General features: G+C 35.6%; 6 protein-coding genes across 8 annotated transcripts in view; 3 read left to right on the top strand and 3 right to left on the bottom strand.

Moving 5' to 3' along the window:
• The first annotated feature begins 169 nt into the window (after nucleotides 1-169).
• On the top strand, nucleotides 170-3060 carry LOC149610023 (mitochondrial glutathione transporter SLC25A40-like). The gene is made up of 10 exons (XM_089859923.1): nucleotides 170-350; nucleotides 485-708; nucleotides 765-832; nucleotides 899-1029; nucleotides 1096-1170; nucleotides 1245-1343; nucleotides 1405-1502; nucleotides 1579-1660; nucleotides 1733-1810; nucleotides 2421-3060. Exons 1-10 carry the CDS (start codon nucleotides 263-265, stop codon nucleotides 2561-2563), a joined length of 1086 nt encoding a protein of 361 aa, XP_089716049.1. The 5' UTR covers nucleotides 170-262; the 3' UTR covers nucleotides 2564-3060.
• Txl (Thioredoxin-like) lies at nucleotides 2569-4063 on the bottom strand. The gene is made up of 6 exons (XM_089859935.1): nucleotides 3893-4063; nucleotides 3501-3771; nucleotides 3314-3436; nucleotides 3084-3244; nucleotides 2831-3014; nucleotides 2569-2758 (listed from the first exon to the last, which is right to left on the bottom strand). Exons 1-6 carry the CDS (start codon nucleotides 3985-3987, stop codon nucleotides 2729-2731), a joined length of 864 nt encoding a protein of 287 aa, XP_089716061.1. The 5' UTR covers nucleotides 3988-4063; the 3' UTR covers nucleotides 2569-2728.
• An 853-nt stretch (nucleotides 4064-4916) lies between these two features.
• On the top strand, nucleotides 4917-6653 carry LOC149610025 (high mobility group protein 20A-like). Its single transcript, XM_089859943.1, has 6 exons — nucleotides 4917-4972; nucleotides 5059-5155; nucleotides 5219-5508; nucleotides 5567-5834; nucleotides 5902-6117; nucleotides 6209-6653. Exons 2-6 carry the CDS (start codon nucleotides 5062-5064, stop codon nucleotides 6349-6351), a joined length of 1011 nt encoding a protein of 336 aa, XP_089716069.1. The 5' UTR covers nucleotides 4917-4972; nucleotides 5059-5061; the 3' UTR covers nucleotides 6352-6653.
• Nucleotides 6654-6811: 158 nt separating this feature from the next.
• On the bottom strand, nucleotides 6812-10126 carry LOC149610026 (glycine receptor subunit alpha-2-like). The gene is made up of 10 exons (XM_089859747.1): nucleotides 9966-10126; nucleotides 9505-9809; nucleotides 9341-9408; nucleotides 8553-8782; nucleotides 8408-8490; nucleotides 8223-8327; nucleotides 7999-8181; nucleotides 7699-7851; nucleotides 7423-7631; nucleotides 6812-7212 (listed from the first exon to the last, which is right to left on the bottom strand). Exons 1-10 carry the CDS (start codon nucleotides 10124-10126, stop codon nucleotides 7012-7014), a joined length of 1698 nt encoding a protein of 565 aa, XP_089715873.1. The 3' UTR covers nucleotides 6812-7011.
• Nucleotides 10127-11082: 956 nt separating this feature from the next.
• On the bottom strand, nucleotides 11083-12737 carry Tap42 (immunoglobulin binding protein Tap42). The gene is made up of 8 exons (XM_089859926.1): nucleotides 12548-12737; nucleotides 12362-12474; nucleotides 12212-12296; nucleotides 11823-12144; nucleotides 11678-11757; nucleotides 11472-11617; nucleotides 11258-11397; nucleotides 11083-11189 (listed from the first exon to the last, which is right to left on the bottom strand). The coding sequence occupies exons 1-8, from the start codon at nucleotides 12650-12652 to the stop codon at nucleotides 11149-11151; spliced, it is 1032 nt and encodes a 343-aa protein (XP_089716052.1). The 5' UTR covers nucleotides 12653-12737; the 3' UTR covers nucleotides 11083-11148.
• A 110-nt stretch (nucleotides 12738-12847) lies between these two features.
• Nucleotides 12848-24600, top strand: part of LOC149610028 (protein FMC1 homolog) — a 35065-nt gene continuing 23312 nt past the window's right edge. The window contains exons 1-2 of one of the 3 annotated variants that reach the window (XM_089859947.1): nucleotides 12848-13192; nucleotides 18538-18690. In XM_089859947.1, coding sequence (XP_089716073.1) covers nucleotides 13109-13192; nucleotides 18538-18690 — 237 coding nt within the window. In that variant the 5' untranslated portion in view covers nucleotides 12848-13108. The remainder of the gene's footprint in view (nucleotides 13193-18537; nucleotides 18691-24600) is intronic. The other 2 variants (XM_089859948.1, XM_089859946.1) reach the window with 2 other exon arrangements.

Consider the following 24600-nt stretch of genomic DNA (forward strand, 5'->3'; position numbering starts at 1 on the left):
TTCACGCGCGTTTTCAATGTACAAAGGCATTCTGGGTATTTCCCTGGGTTTTTTTTTTCTAGGCAGGGCTGTAAATATTCTGAAACGGCATAAATGTGGTGCTATGGGGATTTTTGTGAAGCCGCCTCGTTCTCTACTGAGTCTACTCCATGGAAATTTTTGGATAAGCAGACGACTTATTCAGGCGTGGAAGGATTATGTTTGGTTTCACTTAATATCAAGATTTTACGATATATATTGGTTTTATATTTAATTTTAAAAAATGAATCAGTCAAGTAATAAAGAATCTATTACTCCAATTCAACAAATGATTTCTTCCGGTACCGGTGCTATTTTGACTTCGGTGTTTGGTAAGGAGATTTCAATTATGTGGTTAAGCCTTGGTTTACAATGATTGCGTAATCCAGTTTGTGAAGCCTATCTTCAATGCTCAATGCGTTGATGTTATGTAATTAAGGTTAAATCATTAATTTAATCACTACAGTTACACCTTTAGACGTTGTAAAAATAAGGCTGCAAGCGCAACAGAAAAACTTCGCAAAGCATAAATGTTTCCTTTATTGCAACGGTTTAATGGACCATTTGTGTTTTTGCATAAATGGTAATGGCAATGGCACAGTTGGCACTAACAGTCACGCTGCTATTGATATGTATGCCACCATGAAAAAACAATGGTATAATAGGCCTGGGCATTTTAATGGAACATTGGTGAGCATATTAATCTTCCATCCAATGACATCACCACATGTATCATTATTTTTTAGGATGCATTTGTTAAAATTACTCGTAATGAAGGCATTACTTCCTTATGGAGTGGTCTTCCTCCAACCCTGTAATTGAAAAAGGGGGCGCCAGATAAATATAACGTAATATTTAAACCGTTATCAACCTCTTTTAGGGTTATGGCAGTGCCAGCCACAGTGGCCTATTTCACAATGTATGACCAATTAAGGGAGGTCTTACATAAATTAAGTGGTAAAACTCAACAGCCACCTTACGTAGCTATGATAGCTGGTGCTTCTGCCAGAAGTACGTTACTAGCATCTTCCTTAAGTCTAATTTAAACTCTAATTATATTATACTTCCTTGAAATAGTCCTTACCGTTACTGTGATAAGCCCCTTGGAATTAATTAGAACTAAAATGCAATCAAAGAAATTAAGTTATTTAGGTGAGAAAATTCCCAAAGAAAACTGAATCGGCTTTAAAAGGTTTAGATTATATTAAAATATATATTTCTTATAGAAATTTCCCGTAATATTAAAAGTTTGGTTCAAACTCAAGGCTGGTTATCATTATGGAGAGGTCTTGGGCCAACTTTACTTAGAGATGTACCCTTTTCTGGTCAGTTTTAATTTAAATTGTGATTGAAATGATTAGTTTTAAAAATTATTATTTTGCGAAGCTGTGTATTGGTCATCTTATGAAACATTGAAATCCACATTTGACCAACAACAACCAGCAATATCCTTTAGTTTCTTTGCCGGAGCTGTCTCGGGAACTGTGAGACATTTTTAATGAAGTTTGCCATAAATTAAAGAGTTTTGACAATGTCAAAAATCATTTTATCTATCAATAGCTGGCGTCTATGGTCACCATTCCATTTGATGTTGTAAAAACCCATAGGCAAATTGAACTGGGAGATATGGAAAAGTTACAAAGTAACGAAATATAATCTTTTAGAAGTTTAGAAAGTGTTTTATCATAAATATTTCATTTTTTTAAACTCTTAGAAAGTGCAAAATTGATACCCACATATAAACTAATTATGGATTTGTACAAGACAAGTGGTATCAGCGCATTATTTGCAGGTTAATGACTATTTCCCCCCCCCCCCCCAAAATTAATCCCAATTTACTAATGACTATTTCCCCCCCCCCAAAATTAATCCCAATTTACTAATGACTATTTCCCCCCCCCAAATTAATCCCAATTTACTAATGACTATTTCCCCCCCCCCAAATTAATCCCAATTTACTAATGACTATTTCCCCCCCCCCCCCCAAATTAATCCCAATTTACTAATGACTATTTCCCCCCCCCAAAAAAATTAATCCCAATTTACTAATGACTATTCCCCCCCCAAATTAATCCCAATTTACTAATGACTATTCCCCCCCCCCAAAAATTAATCCCAATTTACTAATGACTATTCCCCCCCCCAATTAATCCCAATTTACTAATGACTATTTCCCCCCCCCAAAAATTAATCCCAATTTACTAATGACTATTTCCCCCCCCCCCCAAATTAATCCCAATTTACTAATGACTATTCCCCCCCCCCAAATTAATCCCAATTTACTAATGACTATTCCCCCCCCCCCCCAAAATTAATCCCAATTTACTAATGACTATTCCCCCCCCCCCCCCCCCCCCCAAAATTAATCCCAATTTATTAAATTACTTAAAAAATTTTTTTAGGTTTTGTTCCCAGAATAATTAAAGTAGCTCCAGCTTGCGCAATAATGATTTCAAGCTATGAATTTGGAAAGGTTTTCTTCAGAGAAAGAAATTTACGTAAAAATGCTAGTAATAACAATGAAAGTAGTCTAGAAATAAATTAATAGGCTTTTGAAGTATTGACTGGTTTTGAATAACTGTTAAATACAAAACCTATAATTTATTTGTTGGTTTTTATTAATTTGTAATAAGCAAAAGTCTTTTATTGTTAAACAAGTCAAAAAAAGAGCAAACATAAACCTTAATAACGGAGACCAATTTAATTTAACTTAGTGACTTTCTCCCTTTTTTCCAGCAACCTGAAAGACGAGTAATTTTTAATTAATAATTAGGTCCCAACTTACGATATGATTTTACGCCAATTTATTTACCCTTTTAAACTCTCCCATATTGGTAGTATTTATTGGACTGCCAATAATGGCCAAATGGTCTATTCTCGTCACTTCCGTTCCTCCTATATTATTTTTAACAAATATTTGCAAATTCTGTACATTTTGGAACTTGACATAGCGTAAATTTATCAAATTTCCATTTTTTACATCATCGGCTGTTAATCTTTAGTTGGTGAATAAAGATTAGTCACGTTTTTTTACACTTTTTTAAATAAGGGCTGCTAATACTTACTCTAACATTTGCACCGGTTCCATACTATCAGCTTGATCAAAATCGAGGGTTCTAGGTTGGTTTATGAAAAGTTTTAAGGTCTTAGGACCACTGTCCGGTGGCGCTTCCACTTTTAAAGAATGGAGTTTTACAGCTTGGTTAAATCCAATTGATATGATCAGCTTTAACATTCATTAAACTTTAGTTTTTAAGTTACGTGAAATTCTTTTAATTTAATTTAAGTTTCAAACCTGTTCATCACAGTCTGATTCTAGATGGCCTCCACCAGATGAAAGGCACGATACAAATGTATGATCATCAGACTCATTTAGGCACTCGCACTCGTTTTTAGCTATGAAACCAACAAGGTCCACCTAATTTGAAAAAGTTACAACAGGAATTTTATTAACCTTCCATGGATATAGTTAAAAACTTTACATGTCCAGGAACAATGCAGCTATCTCCATCTTCAGTCGATTCTGGGCCTAGCAATTCTTTTATAGTATTTTCAAGGGGTTGAGGATTAGCTCCTTGTAACTGAGTCAATTTCACTTTGTTTCTATAGAAAGCGAATGTTGGCATAGCTCGAACACCCTCAGCTATGGAAGTTTCTTGACATATTTCAACGTCCACTTTCAGGAATAACGCTCTTGGATATTTTCTACTTAATTCTTCGAAAAAGGGTGCTATTCTGATGCAGGGTCCGCACCTAATTTAAATAATACATGATATGATACATGTACGGGGCTTCGGGTTACCCTAAGCCTTTGTAAGTTGATGTGTCATACTCACTAATTTGTTAATTTTATCATATTGTAACTTATAATTACCTTGTGCCGAAAAAGTCAACCACAACCAGTTTAGTTCCGGCATTCGTTAATTCCGTTCGAAATCTAGCATCAGAATCTATGACAATTACCGGCATTTTCTTTGATTGTTAAAAAACTATAATCCCAGACCACAAAATATGCACAGTCAAGCTCATGGGGTTTTTTTTTTTTTTTGAACTTTTCAAGGCGAAGAGCCAAGAGGGCGGGTGACCGGGGTGAAACTCCACGGCCAGGATCATGGATGTATGACTTAGTTAGCGTAATTTGATTATTCATGAGTTTACTTGGGTGGTAACTGATGGGGTGTAGGGTGTGCCACGCTTCCAGCAATTAGTCTAGTGTAATTCAAAGGTGACAAGCAGTTTGACCACTCCTGGAATTTGGGGGTCGTGGAGCTCGGGCCGGGTAAGCTTCTGCCCTAAATGCTTGTCACTAGCAGATTCCTTGCCCTTATAGTTTGTTTGGATCGTTAGTCTTCCACCACGGAGCGTGCTTCCACTTCGGCATCATGATGGCTCACTGGTACTCCCACCTGGAGCTGTATAGTCCTAGCTTGACTTAATAAACCCAATAAACGGAGCAATAAAAGTGGAAATTCCCTTCCTCGCTTATGCCTTTTAAAACTTTCCAAGGAGTAATTTTACTGGACTGAGAATAAAGCTTCTTTAAAAGTGTATTAGGATTTCATTAAGTCTTCTTTAATATTGCTCCATGGTAAAGGCATTGTCACTTTCCAGGGCCGGAAATAAGAAAAATTTCTTATGGGACAAGTGTCCAGTGACCCCCTGTTTGAATGAGAAATTTATAGGACATTGTCCACTGAATTTGCAAAAATAGTGTCGCTTCTCCATAGCCAAGCTATCATAAATTCGGAAAATTTATTGGTCAAACTGTCCAGTGACCCCCTCAGTTTTTAAAAAAATTATTGGACATTTTAAAATTTTATTGGACAATGTCCAGTGTCCTGTGCTTATTTCCGGCCCTGGTCACTTTCCCCCAAAGGGCGCAAACGGCAAAACCACCAGCGTGTGTTGTTGTTGTTGTACCTGCTGTAGTTGTGAATGGTACAAACGAATTTCAGTAAATATTTTTTTAGAAAATTCAAGGGTTTTTTTTAATAAAAATTAATTAGTAGTATAAACAATAAAGCAAAATATATCTTAAAGTTCATGATGTCGCACCAAAACAACTTGGAAAATGGTAATACCCATTTACCTTCACCATCAGAACCTCAGGCTTTGTCCATGCCCCAGCCACCAACAGGTCAATAATTTTAAGTTGTTTTTGGCTTAACTATTTTCTTCAACCTTGATTTAATACGCGTAGATTATGTAAATGATCCTGGTCCCGCTATGCCATCAAATATGTCATTGGAAATTGGGGAATCAGTTGGTTCAAAGAGAGGTAGAGGAGGAGGGGTTGGTGGTCTAGGTAGAGTAAAGAGACGAAAAAGACCGAGAGACGTCAATGCTCCTAAACAACCATTGAATGGATATGTCAGATTCTTAAACCATAACCGGGAAAAAACTAGGGCAGATAACCCTCAAGCTTCCTTTTCCGATATCACCAAACTTTTAGCTCAAGAATGGACCAAATTAACACCTTCCGATAAACAGGTTAGGGTAGACAGTACCCACAATGCTGTTAATGGAAATTTAATAAAAATTCTTATAGAAATATTTTGATGAAGCTGAAAAAGATAAAGAGAGATATTTGAAGGAATTAGAGCAATACCAACAAACTGAGGCATATAGAATATTTACCGCTAAAAAACTCGAAGATAAAAAAAGAAGAGAACTATTGGAAGAAGCCGAATCAACTCCTCAATCCAATGTTGATTTAAACAGGGCACCAATGATGGCAGAACCAATGAAAAGAGATGATGATTTTTCTGGTTTTGACATTCCTATTTTTACGGAAGAATTTTTAGATCACAACAAAGGTTAATTAACTTAAAATCATAGTTAACCAAATAGGTAAGAAAGTGAAAGCAATTATTCGCTTTTCAGCTCGAGAAACTGAACTTAGGCAGCTCAGAAAATCAAACACGGAGTTTGAGGAACAAAACGCTATACTTAGCAAACATATTGATAACATGAAATCCGCCATCAGTAAATTAGAAGTTGAGACAGTTCAACAGAGAAACAATAATTTAGCGTTGCAACAGCATTTAGATAATTTGCGAGCCACATTAACTGCCAATTTTGCCAATGTCCCTTTACCAGGCTAGTGGCATTGTTATTAATTAGCCATTCTTATCAACCAACCATGATACATAATCAAAATTAAATTAAATTAATCTTTTCATTTATTTAGGAACAAATGAATTCCCAACTTTGGAGACTATTGATTCGTACATGTCTAAACTCCATTCGATGGTTATGGATTCACCCCAGGAAAATGAAAACCTAATCTCTTCAGTTAGGGAGATTGTTAATCGTTTAGATTACCAGGGATGAATAAATTAATTGAATTCCAATACCAAAAAGTAATCCAGACATTGGTAGTGGAAGGGGTGAAATATTTCATTTATGAGAATAATACAGGTGGAATCAAGTTCTTTCCTTCATATTTGATTGATACTTTGTTTGATATCAAGTCGCCAGTGGAGTTTCACCAAGCATTCACTGATCATTTTACCCCTATAAGATAGTATCGCTGTTTTTCAAAATGTCCCGTGTAACCCTTATTTTGTCTTGAAAAGAAGCCATTTTATGTTTTGATATAAAATAAAAAACAATTCACCAAGCCTCCATACAAATATTTTCAATGTGTTTTGTGTTTTAACAGGAATTTATTTATTGAAAAGAAGTGTGAATGAATAACTACTTTGCATACTATACTCTTAACTCACCCCTTCATCCATTGAATGATATCATTGGAAATATATATTTATCATACAACTCTTAACAAAAACAGTTGTTTACATGTATTAATCTATTCTACTTTATTATCAAAAAGTAAATAAATATTGCATACACGCTATAAAGTGACATTGAGACTTTGCTTTAATAAAATACTCCATTTTTTTTTGTAAAAATGGTGCCTCGTTTTGTATAAAATCTAATACAAATTCCCGCCAAATGATTTAAATTGATTTAAAGGCTGAGGAAGAACTATTATTGTACCAGGTACAGGTAGTAAAACCAATAAATAAGGTTAAATATGAAAAACACGCTTGGGAAAGAAAATCGGGCAAAACGATCTATTTTTCTGGCAAACTTTATATTTTCATCTTTTTGATTTTTTGACTCGGTTTCTCGCTGTTCCGGTTGTATTTGTTCCAATGGATATATTTTAACTTCAAATTTTCTTATCCACTGTAATAGTGTTAATACATAAATTCAGTTGGTCAAATTAGGCTGTTTATGGGAACACTTATTGAAGATTTTAATTATTGGTGTTAAAAGAGTGTTCCTATCTTTTTCATACAACTCTGAATCCTCAAAGCACCCTTATTACACCAATATCTCAATACGTGTTCAACCTCTCGGTTTCATCGGTAGTTTGGCGCGAAAAATTAAACCTACTTGCGTCACGTTGAATGCTTGTTTCCAGTTCACACCTTTCTGTTTACTTCTTGATAAAAAATTGACAATAGCGAATTCAATCAGTGCTGAGAATACCATGATAGAACAAGCTCCTATCCAGACGTCTACAGCTTTAATGTAAGAGACGGGTGGTATTTGTCGTCTTATTCCCGCCGCAACTGTCGTAAGTGCCAGGAGTGTCGTGACCCCTTTAAGACAGACGTAGATATAATCAGAAAAGGTTGAATACCGACATTAACTCCCAATATTTCAAACCTAGGGTGGTTCTTGCCGGACTGGCATCCACATTTAGAAAGAACGAAACCCAACTAATCATAACAATCAGTGAAATTGGAAGGTAAGTGTTCACAAGATGGTAACCGTTTTGACGCTTTATAGTAAAAGTGGCGTTGACATAACTGAAAGTACCTATACAAAAGTTAGTAAACGTGGTTATTCTTAATTAGTGTCAGGCTTCAAAATCTATTTAATTAAAGTAAAACAATCATTTTAGGTAGGTTTTGGTGCATTTATGTATTGAGTGCCACTGTGAGAATTTATTTATCCATCTTCTACCTGTAGTTGGGAAATATAAGGTCATTGAATCTCTCTTATAACTGATAATTTTGAATCCGACTGGCGCTGCTTCCAAATAATCCCAAACATCATCGGGCGGTATTTCTTCATCCCATTGGTAAAAGAGTTGATCCGCTTCGTGGCCATCTTTCGCGGCGAAAAAAGAGTTAAAGAGAAGCGAATCTTACCCTTGGGAACGACAAAGGTACGGAAATAGGGACTACCCTTTGAAACTTTGGTCAAAGAGTAATCTGGAATTTCCATGCGATGGTCGAGTAGTATAGCATCTTTCATCCAACCCAACTGGACAACATCAACAGTATACGAGGCTAAACCGGATGATAAAAACGCCAGATTCTGTCCCAGAAACTAAATTTCCAAATATTTTTCAAGGAAAACAATAACTCACAAGATCCCATAATAACATGGCACTCTTGTTTGTCCAATGGATAATTCTTAAATGACATCTGACAAGATAATTTCAGTGATAACCTAGTTGGATTAGTACAATTAAATGGTTTTAAGATTGTTAAATTTCCAAAATAGGCGCTAACCTGGTACTGAACAACACTTCTCCGTGTGGGCCTATTTTAATCATCATATTTGGATTGGATATCGAAGGATATTTGGCCTCTTTGACGTTACGAAAATATAAATCGGGTTCCCATATACGGGAAATGATGTTTTCACCACTGAGAAAGATTGGTTTTTCTATTCCAAAAACGTCCAAAGCCAATCTTGGATCAACCCAACTTTGGCGCAAATATATATCCATACTATAGTCCTTTAAGAATGACAATTTACAATTTTTTCGACAGTTGTGAGATCGCCGAATATGTTTATAGGAAAAGCCAGCATCTAGGGGAACAACTAACTATGGTTTTTCCATAGGCGCCTGTAGAACTGTTGTTCCTGCCGCACGCCAGTGCTCAGGGAAGAGATAGCATACAGGGTAAGTACGTTGTTTGCCCGTTTTAATTTATTTTAATTTTATTTGTAGTTATTTAATTATTTAATGAATATTTAATTAAGATTATATTATTCTCGGCATATATTTCACTTCAACTCTTTAATTCGGGTACGACAGACGTTTGAAATAGCACGCTGACGTAAGTTAATTTTCCAGCTGTCAATTTTTGAAGACCAAAGAACTTTTCCAGTGGCACATTTAGGCTTGCCAATAATTAATTTATGCACTTTTAAAAGGTTAGACAAAAATATTTTAGGAATCGCGCCACTATGAATATCAAGGTGGTCAAAGTAATAATAAATTGGTCTACTCTCGCTCTATATAGATACTTTTGGACTATTTATTACCTAGATTAACAAGTTTTATATTTACCATGTCAGCGGCACTTATAGATCCAATGCTATTTATGTACATGTTTACTAGTATAAGTGTGGGCTCTCCTAATAAGAATGAATTATTTATTAGCAAAACGACTACTACGAAGCAGCTCAAAGCCTGTAACCATTAATTATTGACATTATGGAAATTTTCCTCACTCGTTCCGTAAGTTGGCCAAGCTCGTTTATCATAGTTTTCCAATATAGTGTCCAAATATCCCATTTGAAATTCTTTTTTTCCTCGAGTTTTACTTCGATTAGCATCCTTCTCTTCAATTTCGTTTTGGGGAGAGTCTGTCTCTTGTGTAATGTTATTTCCACTGTAGTTTATTTGTTTTTCCTTCCTTTTAACATCCTCTTTATCCGCTGAATATTTGGAGTTTTCAAAAGGAGAGCGATCGCTTTCCAAACTAGCATGGTATTGTGTTCCACGTATTTTATTACGATCTTGATTATCATTATCACTGAAAAAAACAAGGGAAAAAAGGGTTCCATAAATAAAGAGAATGTAATCTCATCTCCCCTTAACGATATTGTTTGATCTAAAATAAACTATAACTGCGAAGACACAATTCATCCGAAAGGCGCGAAAAATACTCAAGAAATTAATGTTTGCAAACCTGAGTGGTACTACTTCCACGGATTCATTCGTGGTAATAGAGACTTCAGAAACGTTTTCAGAGCAAGTGACGTAGTTGACGAAGAAAATAACAGCAAAATACCTCTTCCATTCAATTAGAATACAATATTTCCATTTTCTCACCCTGTTACGATTCCTCATGTCCAGTTTTTAAAATAATTTCTTACTTTTATTATCTAGAAAGTTAGCCTGAAGGTATTGGAGCAGCTCTTTTCATCTTGAAAGGCGATCGCGCAGTGACGAGAAAAATATATTTCTCATTAAACTAGATTCGTACACGATTATATTCGCCTCCGTTTGGAATAGTTTTAATAACTCGCTCAATGGAAACTCCCTCTCATATAAAAGTAGTTTCTTTGCAAAGTCGCGTATTGATTATCGTTAGCTCTTTTCTACTTTTCATGTTTACATTGCGGTTTTTTGTAAGGAGAAATTAAACCATTTGAAGCGAGACTAGCTGTATGCATTGAGCTCTTTCGCACTAACAATTTCCAAAATGGTTAGAAAAAAATCTTTATTTTCCCAAGGACACGCAAAGCTCAGTACTGGCGAAACTTTTTATTATTAAAATTGTAATTATGTAAAGCCCTTTAGCCACGTAACATTTATTAATTAAGTTGAAGTATGAATTAATTAATTAGAACTTCTCCCTTATCAAAGCCCAGACGGCCCACTCCAAAAGGTAGTTAGAAGAAAGACCACCTTGCCCCATTTGGATATTCGTGACTGAAATGAATAATTTCATGCCAACATAACCTGACACTTTTACTAACGGCAGCATAACCTTCCCGTGTTAACTAAACTTAAGATGCATGACGTCACACGTGTAGGCCTAAATTATATAATCATAATAAGAAACGTTCCCCAGTTGACTGAAATGAATAATTTCGCGCCTCTTAGTCTTTAGAGTCAACATAACCTGACAGCTTTACCAAAGGCGGCACTGGCATAACCTTCCCCACTAAAAAGATAGCTGACGTCACACATGTAGGCCTAAATTATATAATTATAATAAAAAACATTTTAAATAATTTTATGAAGATTTTAATTAAAACTCAAATAAAAATAACAAATTTAAATACAAATACACTTAGAGATGAAATAATAGACAATGTTTTTATTATATAATACAATACAATATAATATAAAAAAAAAGTTGAAATTCAACCCATGTTGTGTCTGTTTCCCCAACCTCTTCTATGATCTGTAAGAATAATATTCGCGCATTATTTAATTTTTAAATGTCACTTTAATTAAAAATTTAAAACATACCATCTTTCCAATCATCCCAATTTCTGGCTTTCATCAAAGCATCTTGATCCTCTTTCTCTTCCCGCTCTTCCTTCTCTTGAGCTTCCTTTTCTAATTCCTCTTTATCCTTTTCCGGATCTTCAGCCCATTTTTGCATACTCCTATAAATAAAGAAATAAATAAGGTCCAAAATTAATTTGTTTTAAATTAAATTAAAGTCTCCTATGAAACTAACATTCCAACTGAAGCATCCTCAGCATGTTCATGACCATAACGTTGAGCGTAAAATTCATCAACTGTCAAAATGGGTCTGCTAGGGTAACCAATACCCAGTACCTTCTTTTGCATATCATTTCTGGCTAATATAATTGGTTTCAGTGGCTGTAAGAAATAGGTTTTAATAATGTTCGTGAGAAGGAAAGATCATTAAACAATAAATACTTTGAGATCTTTTGGTTTCTCTTCTAAAACTTTTCCGGATGCTTTCATCTCCATCATTAATCGAACCAGTGGTTTTTCCTCTGTAATAATATTAATTAAAAATCATTAAATCAAATTAATTACTCGAGTTAATTTAAATTTATACTTTGAATATTTTCCAACTCCTCTAATGCAGTGTAACTCCAAGAATTTAACGTAACTTGGTAAAATTCTCTGACTTTCTCATCATCCAATTCTTCATTATCAATTCTCTTTTGAAGTTCAAGTTGTTTTTGTTTCAGTTCTTTATGCTTCAAGTACCTTTCAATTTTAGCCTTTCTATCGCTTCCCGCTTTTTCTAATGATTGCAAACTATTCATGGTTTGTTGCGGAGGTTTCTCTTTACAAACTTCTTCTTCAATTTGTGGAATTTGAAGATTGATAATGCCGTAGGACTTTAATCTTTTAAGGAAATCAACAAAGTAAATCTGAAAATTATGTATGTTTATTAATTAAGACTTGGGTTTATTATCTTAGGAATTTTCAGCAAAATACCTCCGCAGTTTCTAAGACTTGTAACCTATCTCTGTTTGTTATTTTAAGAGTCAGACTTCCAAGGAGCGCGGGAAGAAGCAAATATCTGCATGAAATTTAATTAATCAGGTGTTAAGATTAATTCAGTAATGAAGTATATAATGATTTTACTTTAAATCAGGAGTTGATATTTCTTCAAACATTTCATTTGTACTGAAAAGTGAGAGTTCGCTGGCCATGTGAGTAGCCTGTTCCAATGATAGGACGGCTTTGGAAACATCATCCTGTTAATTAAACGTTAATTACAATAATTAATAATCATAGGATTTTGTTTGTTAAGGCTTACTGAATTTGTACCTGAAATTGTTTATTATTTGAAGATTGAGAAGAGTTCTCTAGCTGACCATGAATTTCCAAGCCTTTATTGTAAAGACTGGATAGCGTATTAGCTTTATTCTCCATTTAATTATTTGGTTAATTGAGTTAAAAATTATGATACAACCATACACGATAGTGACAACTACAACATGACAAATTTTGGTTAAAGGTCACGAATAGATGTCACTAGAAAGCTCAAGGGATCACGTGACGTAAAAAATTTGTAGTCTGCAAATCTTTTTAAAAATGTTGCGGCTTGTGTATGTATGCTTTTCTTTTCGGATCGTTTTAGGAGCTTGCAATGTTTCGTTTAAAACTAATTAATTACTCAGAAAATCGTAAAAATTTATTTCAATTGAATATTCTGTACCTCTATATAACCTGAGTGTATCTAAATTTGTAATCTATATGAAAAAGTTATAAGTTCCCCCTGATTGGTGTCACATCTTTGAACACTAGATGGCAACACGGTCTTTGTAAATCGGAGGAGTAAGTTGTTGAACTTTCCTTCCTCATCCCTCCCGTCTAGTTCGGGTGAAGATGTCTGCTACAGTTAACTCATCAAAAGTGGCTCTCGCAGCATTTCGTACCATCGCCAAGGAGTTAAAAAATATTCTACCAGATGTAAGTTTCGTTTTTACATTAAGTAAGGAAATGAATGTGTTGAATGTAAAAATTATTACGGGCTATGTTAACTATTTAATAAGTCGATATTCATTCGAGGAACTAAGGCTTAAGATGTATCAAATGTAAGCAGCGACCTCTAGAGCTTGGAGGAAGGAAGTTTGATACTGGAGGGTATCCGTGGTTGTTTAAAAATCCCAGCATGCTTTTCAAGGTGCCACTCCAGTATAAACTTCCTTCCGCCAAGTCTAGGGTTTACCCCTGAAATCGCGGAGTTTGTAGATGGCGCGAAGCTATGAATGAAATAGTACTGCTACAAGATAATTTTAAAATAGTCTGCTACTACGAACTTTCTCTTTCTCTTGACGTCACACCCTCCTATCTCTTACACCGTTTTTGGCGACCATATTGGTAGTCGTCAGCTCCCCCCTACCCCCCCGTAGCTCCTCCCCTTTCAATACCACTCTATCGAAAGTTTGAAACCACGCTTTAACTTGGCGCGATGTCAAACTCAACCCTCCAGATTCAATCGATACCATGTGGCATTTTTATAAACCACTCATCTTCATCTATCATCTCCCAGACTTTCTTTTTCTCTCTAACACTCAAAATAATGAGGTAATCTCTCCAAAGTGGAAAGCTAATTATAATATTGCACATTAAGAATTAATTGGGCATTATTCCTGGAAACCGTTGTTCACTCATGATAACTGTTTAGATCAGGAAGAGAATACTTTTTCTATTTTTTTGGCCAGTACATGTTTGCCTCTTCACTCCTATTCTCTATTCTCTTAATCTCGGCGGTGCTCTATGGCCTTTCATTCCAAATATTTTAGGACCAATATACCGTTAGTTGGTTGAACTTTTGATCTGCCAGACTGGCACCCCTTTCTTGCTTTTTTTAAATTCTTGGAAGGAAGCAGTTTCGCGCGTCATTAACAATTTTGAACCTTAGACAAAATATTCCTATTTGAGTCTTTTAGTTTAAATGAGAGGTTTTAGATTCAGTAAGACGCGACGTTTCATTTTCTCTAAGAAATTTTAATCGGATTCCTAGAACATAGTTTTCAGACTAGGAGGATTGATACCATTTACACCAGGAGGCCAGGCTAGTTTGTGGACAAAGTGCAGTACCGAGTACTTTGGCCTCCAGGTGTAAATGTTATCAATACTCCTAGGTCGGAAACTATGTATACCTCAATAACTGTTGGGCTAGCAAGTTTTTAACCTATTTAGTAAAATTATGCCAGTATTGCTGCTATAAATATGGAATTCCTAATTTTGATATTGTCATTATAATTTTGTTTAAAATCTAGGCCTACTATGTTAATTTATTTCTTCCATATTTACCGGATACCCAAATACTAAAATTAAAATTCCAGACGAGGCTCTGTTTTGAAGTTTTATAAGTTATTCATCGCGACTCTCAATATTTACGTCATCCGTTTGTTAGTTTTATTATTTCAAACGCCGATTCATTTCCTCTCTCTTATTTTCCGGTACGCCCTTTACCTATGGTATACAATTGTTTTACCAAAAATCTTAAATGTCAAAAGTAATTTTTACATCAAAAATTTCCCGTATCTGCCGTTATAATTAGAGAGAAATAATTATAATGTATGTTTTTACTCCTACACAAAAATATCATATTCATTCTTTAAGGTTATATCTGAATAAATATTTGAAGATGCATCATACACTGAGCTAATAACGTATTTGTTGTAGTTGCATACTATTGTACTTCTTCCTTGACACTCTTTGTGTGGGACGATATGAATTTTTAAAGATAGGTTATTTGAAGCTATATGCAAATTACACGAATAGAGGCTTCAAGATGCTAAAATTTGTTCCGCCCAATTACTTAGCTTAATATACAGGGTATTGTTGTATACCAAATTAAACCCACTCTTAATCTGGAGACTGCCTTGTTTAACTTTTTTTAAATTCTTGATAGTTCTCGTAGATTATAAAAACTTATTGATATAATTAAAATACTGAATTGATTATGCAACTAATTAAATTCCTCCCCAGTTTGATGTAAATTAGAGGTTCCATACTGAATAATCTGAAATAATATAATATCCATACACAACACTTTATATGTTTATTTTCCTTCTAAAAAACCAAAACCTGTACAGAAGGAATGTTGTATATCAGCATCGGTAATACAGAGGTACAATTGCCCTTCAAAAACCATGCAAAAGTTTCATGTACATTTTCGCTTCGATGTCTTTCGTTTTCTCTCTATCATTCGTTTATTTATATAATAACCCCAGTATATCGCACCCTATCCATAATTTTACGCTGCTATTTTTAGATTTTGGTTTCATTTAAAACTCAGTTGGAAGTCTACCACACCCCTAACAAATTTTGTTTATTAAACAAAATCCATTTGAATGTTTTTTAAAATATATAATTTTAAAATGAACTATAAATGTAGTGGCACTTAGTATAAACAGAAGTATATAATACTTCTCTTCGAGAGAAGTGTACAAACCACAAAGCGCGGTAATGGTGGTAACATGATTCTTAGCAACATCATTTTACATTTGGAGTGCACAAGGTTACTAAACCGAATCAGAATCACATACGCCATCTAAATAATTCCCTCATCATTACTATATCTATTAGCGCTTAACTATTTGGCAAGGCGCATGCGCTTGTGCGTTTTTTGTCCCACGTCAAGACAATCAAGGTTTGTGGGTTAATTGCTGAGGGTTTAGTACCAAACAGTTATAGAATTCATCTCACGGTGCGATTCCCATCTGAACTTGGTTTGATGAGCAGGAAAGCAAACCAAAAGGGTACATGAGCCTGGGAAGAATCATGTATACATAACTAAAGTATTCAGAGGATAAAGAGTGCCATCCTTCTTCTATTATCCCCTTCTGGTTTAAATAACAACGATCCACCTTGTTCGACTAAAGCCAGTCAAGGACTAATGTCGCTGGCTTGTTGCGCCACCACCGATGAGCATTTTGGGTTTTTTTCCTATCTATCTCTCTCTCTCTCTCTGTCACCCCTGCCCCGAGGTATTTCGCCCCCTGTGATTTTTTCCCCCTCCCTGGGATAGGATTAGTATTCAAAGTTAAAGGGAGAAAATAATATATATCTTTACTTAGTAATTTGCGCCACCTGCTGCGCGAAGAAAGGTCGCAGTCTCAGCATCCGAGGCTAATTTCCAAAACAAACCTTGTCAAAATTTCCCCGAATTACCGCCGAAATAACGAGCTGGCCCTTCTTAAGCCAAAATCATTACGTAAACCTCGAGTTAAATTTTCTATTTTGGATCACTTCCTTTCTACGTTTAATTAGTTAGGCTAATTAATGTTTACGTTAAAAAATGAGGTAACTGTTGACTTTCAAGGAATAAGTTTGGGCAGAAGGGTTCTACTTTTTAGGCTTCTGATTTTGAAGACTGTGGCTAATGAATTCAAAGTAATCGCTTGTGAATAGTGTGAAGAGAATTGCGCAATAAGCAGCCTGGCCTATAGGCTAGGGAGTTGACAAAATTACGTAATGCTTCGTCACGCTATCTTCATTCGTGCAAAATAAGCGTAACTGAATTTTGGTGAATTTTGTCAAAAAATAGCGGGGTTTAAAATAGATAAAATTTCCATTATTATTTTGAAGGCAATAAACTCTCTTTAAACTCGCAAAAATTCACAAATTTCTTATGGAAAACTTATGGATTTCTCTTATTCTTAATTTTCACTCTAAGTAATCTTTCCTCTCACACTTATTCCAAGAATATTCCGAATATACCCCTTCACTTTCATTATGAATTTTCAAACATATAAATTTGTATCAAGAAAGACTCGACTTTCTTTACAATACGACGTTCTTTGACGAATTAACATTTATATGGAGGATTAATGAAAGAGGGGGATATACGACCATGTATTTACTGTACGCTTCAACTTCCATTTTCAGGAGCGCGATAAAAAGCTTCAAACGTAAATCTAAAGACTCGTAAATTTCTTTTTGCCTTCAAAAGAACACAACAAAAGACCCAACGCCCGAACAGTTTTAATGTTCTTTTATTAGAAAAGAAGAAAAAAAATTTCCCATTTTTGTCTTTTTTTTTTTATTGTTTATACATCCTCATAGCATAAGTTTATAAGATATGTTCCATAAGTATGACACTAGTTCGAGAACGACAAGCGAGAATTGACTGAACTCGGTCAATTTTGCAGTCCATCTTCCTATTTAGTCTGTAGTAAGCCTTTTCCAGCGCCTCAGTCCTCACCTGGCGTCTCTTCACGAGAATCTATGCCAAGCTCTCACTAACCAGTGACAAACTTATGGAAGGAACATATCTTATGAACTTATCCTCATAGGCAATAGCGATTTAGTCTTTCTCATCGGGCGCGTCGCAAAATCTTCATCGTCCGACACCCTCGAAGGATCTCGGTTTCCATGGCAACTCCGGCCGTTTCGCTCTCTCTTTCGTTTCCGTCGACAACGACAACGCTTCTCCGATTTTTCTCTTCTCCTTTTTTGCCTCGTCTCCACTTTCTACCACTAACTTTTAACCTTGAAAATATGTTTTTGGACTCGAGGCAGGTCACGAATAATTTAAGAGTGCTTATGGACCGGAATTTTAGGTCATTTCATCCCCATATATTATTATTATAACGATATTGGTCGAGGATATGGGGTTTTTAACTGGGATAATTCCTGGTTAATGTGCCCTTTAAGAGTGTTTTTCATCGTAGAATTTGCTCTCTGACCTCTCTCCAAACTTAAAAATTTTGGCTCCCATTTGAACTTAAGTAATGGAATTTAACAGTTTCCTAGTCTAGATTCTGTGGTTGGATTTTAAATTATACTTAGTTCGATAAAGATTTGAAGGTTTTCATTTTGCATTGAGAGGACCGTTTTAGTAATTGGCCATAAAATTTCATAGGCTTATATTTTAAAATCTTCAGTCTCTAGCATTACGAAGTATAGCATAGATAGTGTCATACTTATGGAACATATCTTATAACCTTATGAATAACGTAACTGATAGATTCTCGAAAAATGTAAAATGGCGCTTTCAAAATTTTAGTAAACAGAATAAAAAACATTGAAGAGATGTCCTAGATCGTAACGGGCTTGTGTATTCGATAGGGGCGTACTCATTCTCGAAACTTAACTTTCGGTTAGGCGTTATCTTTCTAGATTATGCATACCTTATGTATGTTCCTACACCCACCATAGTTCACGAACTCTTGTACGAACCCATAAATAAGTTATTTTTGACTGTAGTATATTTCACGTGATACCGGAGTGATGTTGGTAGTCGGCCAAGCGTTAATCGAGTTTGCTTTTTTTTTTCCTTCTCGCAATTCACGTGGCAGGGCCCTCTGAAGAGTAAACCCGCCTACAAGTACGTGTTGGACCAGTACCGATACCACGACGTCACCAGCAAGAGAGTATGTCGAGGACAAAAAGAGGTAGAACAGCTGGCGTCGACTTACGCCTGCTATCTTCGCAGCATCCGACTCCAGAGGGTATGGATGCCTATTCTTTAATTCTCATTCAGTTATTGCATCGCATGCACGCTGCGCTTAATTGTTTTTGAACTGCGGTATTGCCTTACCACGCGCTCCCTCTAAGAATCTCGCTTAACCCTATTTGTGGTGGTGTAACTTGCGAGCCAACCTCATTCACCCTTAGATGAACCAATTTACTTGTTTGAAAACCTTGAGCACTTTGTCTAGAGAAATGCTTGCCCAAGATACTCCTTTCCAGTTGGTCTCTTAATACCAGAGGCTTCAAAATAGATATAAATATTTTTGTAATATTTTGGATCTAAGAGACCAATTGGTACATTAACTAAACCGACAACGTTTGATTAACTATCTTTAGTCACCATTTAGAATATTATTAGGACTCGCATTTGAGGAACTGCTCTCTAAAAAGTATATTTTAAAATCTCGTATTTTTAGTTAATTGAATGTTAACAAATTCATCCGCCCTTACTCATTATTATTTGCTACTTAGTCGAATCAGCTTGAATTTTGACTACAACTTAGAATTGTATGCCTTTTGGGCGAAACCACGCGGGTGTCCATAACCCCTCTCCCGAGGAAAATAGTTGAGACATCATCCTCCTCTACTGCTTCTTGACATTTGACAAAGGTCAATTCTGTTAACCTTAAATTTAGGGCTTTTAGAAACGATACCATACGATTTTAGAATGACTGATACTATGTAGGTAAAAATCCTCTTCCGGTTGGTAACTTGGTAAACTAGTAAAACATCAAATGAGCCCGAAGCTTTAAACTGTACGTTATCTTTATTTCTCATTACTTGGTATTGCGCCTTTTACAACAATTTCGAGAGTTCGTTGACCCTTCCACGGTCTATATTTCCGGCGGGATCATGTCTCGCGAACGTCTAGTGACTCCAGTCTCTTTACCCTAGCTCTTCCTCACCATTGTTCCGAGTGTTCTATTTCTAATAGGTTTCGCTTCATTGACTATTTAGAGTGATACGAAACCTAAGGGCATTAAATTTTGACGTTACTTACGTTATAATAGTCTACGTGATAATTTTATAGTAAACGAAAAAGGGGGGTTTAATATGTTGATTTTTTTTTGTGTTAGAATTGGAGTTGGAACCGAGTCAGAAACTATCTCGGTTCCTGTATTCCAGCCCACGTTTGCTAATTTTAATCTATGGTTTCTTTACGCTTCTTACTTCTATTTTTTTTATTTGGTTTTTAAGGGACAATGAAACGCTTAAGCTTAAGTATAGATCTAGGGGGTTTGAAGTATTGCAAGCAAGGTTCATACAAACCTGGAATTGTCGACTGAAAATTCAGGAGATAGTGAAATTCGGGTAAATCAGGAACATTTGTGAGGATTCGGTAATTTTTACAAGGGCCGGGTTGTTTCAACTAGAAAAAAAACCACTCTCCTGGAAATTTCAGGGAAATATGTGAAGAAATCCTGGAAATGTTAGGGAAATCCATTCTCCAAACATAGTATGAACCCAATCAGAATTGTCCATATGTATGGCTTACAAAAAGAAGGACACAGGCGCCCTGACTTCTTTCAAAACATTCTCATCCATTCCTTCGGTTGAATCAATCAGGTGAAGATGGAGATCATAGTAGCAGGTAATGGTGTCTCTTTCTGAAAACTCCGTCACAAAGGCGAGGCACCCCATTTTATAAACTATTTAATTATTCTTTACTTGAGGAGAGTATTACATTTTAAAGCCAATTAACAATCTTATATTTGCCACTGTAAAAAAAAGATAGGGCGTTTCATAATCCCATTAAAACACATTGGCACTTGCTCCCGAACTTGGGATGTAAAGATGAGCGTCTCGTCTTCATTTTCTTTCTCTTTTTTTCGTTTTGGCCTAATTTATTTTCAGCCTAATGACATAACCACCAATCGCCTTTTTTTCTTCTTCTATAAATACAAACGATCTTTCGTGCCATCCATAAATATTTCAGGGGCCATTGCAAGTTTTTGAAATACATATATTTCTTTTTCTTTCCGGGTTTTCGAAACCAAGTTTCTATAACTCGTTGGTATGATACGCCACTCTCGAAAAATTGGCGTCAAGATGTTTTGTAGCAGATATCTCAATCTCTATATAATAATCCAGTTTGGATAGAGAGAAAAAATACCCCCTACTTAATACGTAATGGGGCCATTTTTGGACAAAACCCCCATAACCGTTAAAGGTTCTTATAAACCTAGTTTTCTTTTTTTTGGTGATTGGAGAAACTGTCAAATACGATTGACAGTACGTGTTTCTTTTAAGATTTATTACTGGGCCAAAGATCCAAGGGTTGTGAATATATATTGGCGCCTTAATTCAAAGATTTCGTATTAATTAATCTTTAAATGATAATTTAATCGCTCGGTGACACAAAGCTAAGCACTTTCTTGCGTTCCATTTCAATTCGCAATCCTCGGCGATTTATAATCGATTAAGGGGGAAATCGAAGGCAAATTCCGTGCTTGTCTAAGTATAATCTTTCTTTCGGTAGCTTTCATAAATTAAAATCGCCATTCGGACTAATTATACCTCTGCACTGGTCGCCTCGGCACCGGTCTTCGCGTTTTCAAGGTTATATTTTAATGCCTCGTAATTATATTTATTATCACCAGGAATGTATTTGAATATACGATGAATATGAATGGAAACGAAATATTATCGCGTGCAATTAGATCTTAATGTTCGGTTTTCGAGGGATCTGCGCATACGGTGTACACACTATATTTTGCTGATTACGGTAAAGGGATTACACAGAATCTTGTAAAAGGTCTACCATTTACTATGAAATGATTAGGCTGATATAGTCAAGTATATATTTAAGAAGATAGTGGTTATCCTCTCGAAAGGCGCTTCTCTATCTTTTTGGGAATATTGAAAGGGTTGGTACGGAACCTGGATAAGTCAGGGATTAAGAAAATGAAGGGATAAGTCAGGGATTTAAAGGTTTTTTCCCCCTAAAAGTCAGAGATTTCGTTTAGTATATCAAACCATATCTGCATATTTTTTTACTTCGGGTTCATGTACTTCTGGTAAATACAAACTGCCAATAATTGATGGCGTCGTTGCACGTGCACATAATTAAAAATTACAAAAGTAAGTTATTCAATAAAAAGACTCCCCAAGGCGTTAGCCATCCACGTGGATGCCGGCATTTGGTATATGATAACCTTGTCGAGTCTAACAACCTCTCTCTCGTTCAAACTCCTTAAGGAGTTAATTATATAATTGGCGTTAACGTCTTTATTGCCTTATTAAATTATTTAGTTCCAGTCCTTGTAAATAAACGCTACGCTCATAATACCCGCTAATTATTGCATAACCGTATTACTCTCGCCACTATTATTAGACAATGGATGATGGTTCGACTTTTTTTCTTTCTTTGTTTTATGAAATTAAAGAAAAGTTTCTTAAAAAAATTAAATCACGTGATTACGGAGTGCAAATATTGCCATTCCAAGAGTTAATAAAAATTTTATGGAGAACTACTGTCTATAATATCGGGAACAAATGTCTTAATTCAACATTCGCTACATAAATGTTTTCCAACTAGTATATTACGTCATGAGAGTCAAAAAGTTATTCTGAAAAGACTTAAGCTCGGTATCTCGGTACAAACTTTCATTGCTTTCCAATGATCCAATCCTCTCAAGTAATTTTAGCGAATTTCGCAACTCATCTAGTAACGATAAACTTAAGTATTTCCTCCTGCAAAGTACTTGAAAATGAGACCCTCAATATGGAAAATTTCACAACGTCAGGAAATGTTTGCAAATATAAGAGGTTTCACTGCGAGTTTTATAAAAATAAAAGACTCGTTGGTCAGACCAAAGTTATTTACAGTCACCTTAAAACTTCAGATAGAATAAATATGCGGAAAATTTTGTTTGAAAACCTCATCCGGACCTTACTACCTACCATCCTTTTCGAATCCAAAATTCTTGCATCCCCAGTTGCTAATATCCCCACCGAAAAACAGCAAAATAACAACCTTGAACTGTAAAACATCCTAACACTGATGTACGTACACGTTGTAAAAATTATTACCTGCCCCTTTCGGTTTCTAAGAGCCTTGATGTGACAGTATAATGCATGCGCAGTAATTCACCTTTGAACAAGAACGATAAGACTTTCGTACTCGGCCTACGTGTAAGCGAGATCTCCTTGAGACCAAAGAGAATAATTTGTAAGCTTAAATAGACCATTTCGATGTAACTAAGAGGGAAAGACACCAAGGGCTGGGTTGGTTTCCGAGAAAACCTTACTTTCAAAATTTTTCAAGTTCGCGAATAAATCACTTTTGCCACCGTGTATCTTCTCTTGGGTTGTCTAAAACCTTTCTGTTTGTTTTTAATTCCAATATCGGTATATTTATTCATATGGTTTCATCCCTCTAGGGGTCTTGTTCTTGGCAATAGGCCATAATTTTTGAGGACTAAATGGTTCGAATCAAGTGGATATTTTTTCACGTTTTTAGGCGTAGTATGGAATCTATTCCGGAAAAATGTCTAGCCAAGCTTTTGCTAAAATTAGGTCGGAGAAATTCGTTGGTGAAAAGCATATGATAGAACAATAAAAATAGGTTAAATACTTTATACTTGAAAAAAAAAGAGAGCGGGAGAAAGAATTGTACACATTGTGTTACAGTCGAGGTTATGGCTTCCTCTTTCCGTGCTTCTTCCATGGTTCTACCACTTTCGGAAAATGAAGCCGATTAATTCAAATGTAGAACGGTTTGAAGCTGAAATAATATTTATTTATTATTGTTATGTTAAAGGGGTTAAGTATATTGTTACTATTCATTGCAATTATGGGATCACTTCACCCTCTATCTGCTCTAACTTGAGTGTATTCCCTCTGTGAGACGAGTTAGTCAGGTACTGATTCAAACTGAACTGCTGCCTTTCTTTTGTTGGGTGACTGTTTTAAATGGCGAGATCACGTTTGACCTGACACCGAATGGATGAATGTTTTACGTTACATATTCGTAAAATGTCATCTTAAAACGAAATTGTTTGCTCATATCAAAAACTCTATATTTATATATTTAGAACTAACAATTGGGCCTACAAACGTCAGGGAAAATCGTTGAATAAGGTCAGGGAAAAGTCAGGCAATTTAAATCTTAAAATTTAGTGTCGACAATGACAAATCACGAAGCTTAATAGGAGACAGTGTGTTCAGTCATTCTCTTAACATGGTATGATATTTATACCGTATTCAGTCGAGGTAGAATTACTTGGTTTACGTGCCTAGCTCGATGTTTGGTCGGAAAAACCCACCAGCGTTGAGTTAATAGGAGGATAGGCGACTCTCTGGCTCGCTCGGCTCTGCATGCTTAGTCGGCGTACCGAAATAGAACTTGTGTTTGGGGGCTCGGTTCGACCAAAGAAACTGCTATGGGAATAGAAGCTCCTGCGTCTTCCATGGGCTCCAGAAGTGCATGATGGAGAGGGCTTTCGGTCGACTCTACCTTTTATGCCTGTACTATTTTCTCTGGTTCGACTTCTCTCTCAACCCTCAATATCAAAAGTCTTTTCTACAGCGCAGTATAGATAACTATTACAGCTCTGTTAGCTCTTACGTGTAACCTGCATGCAATGTAGAGGTTCTTGAGGAGCGGATATCCATTTTTATCACCATGAATCAGTTTCGATAGAATTCGAATTCGAATTTGCTTCCTATATATAGTGTAGGTTATTTGTTTGCTCTTGTAAGCCAATTTATATCGATTTTCGATTTCCTTTGACCAATTTTGTCCTTATTAACATTTTGCAGGTAATTTTATGTAGATGCGCAGGGTTTGTAGGTTAATTATATTTAAATTAATATTATGAGTTCTTGGACTGCAATTTGTAGATAGAAAATGCTCTGATTTTTTTTATATTAAATATGCAGCTTTT

Source organism: Phalangium opilio, unplaced genomic scaffold, assembly GCF_054372755.1.
Source record: "Phalangium opilio isolate 3A_F unplaced genomic scaffold, DU_Popi_V2 ptg000344l_1, whole genome shotgun sequence".
In the NCBI taxonomy this organism is placed as follows: Eukaryota; Metazoa; Arthropoda; class Arachnida; order Opiliones; family Phalangiidae; genus Phalangium; species Phalangium opilio.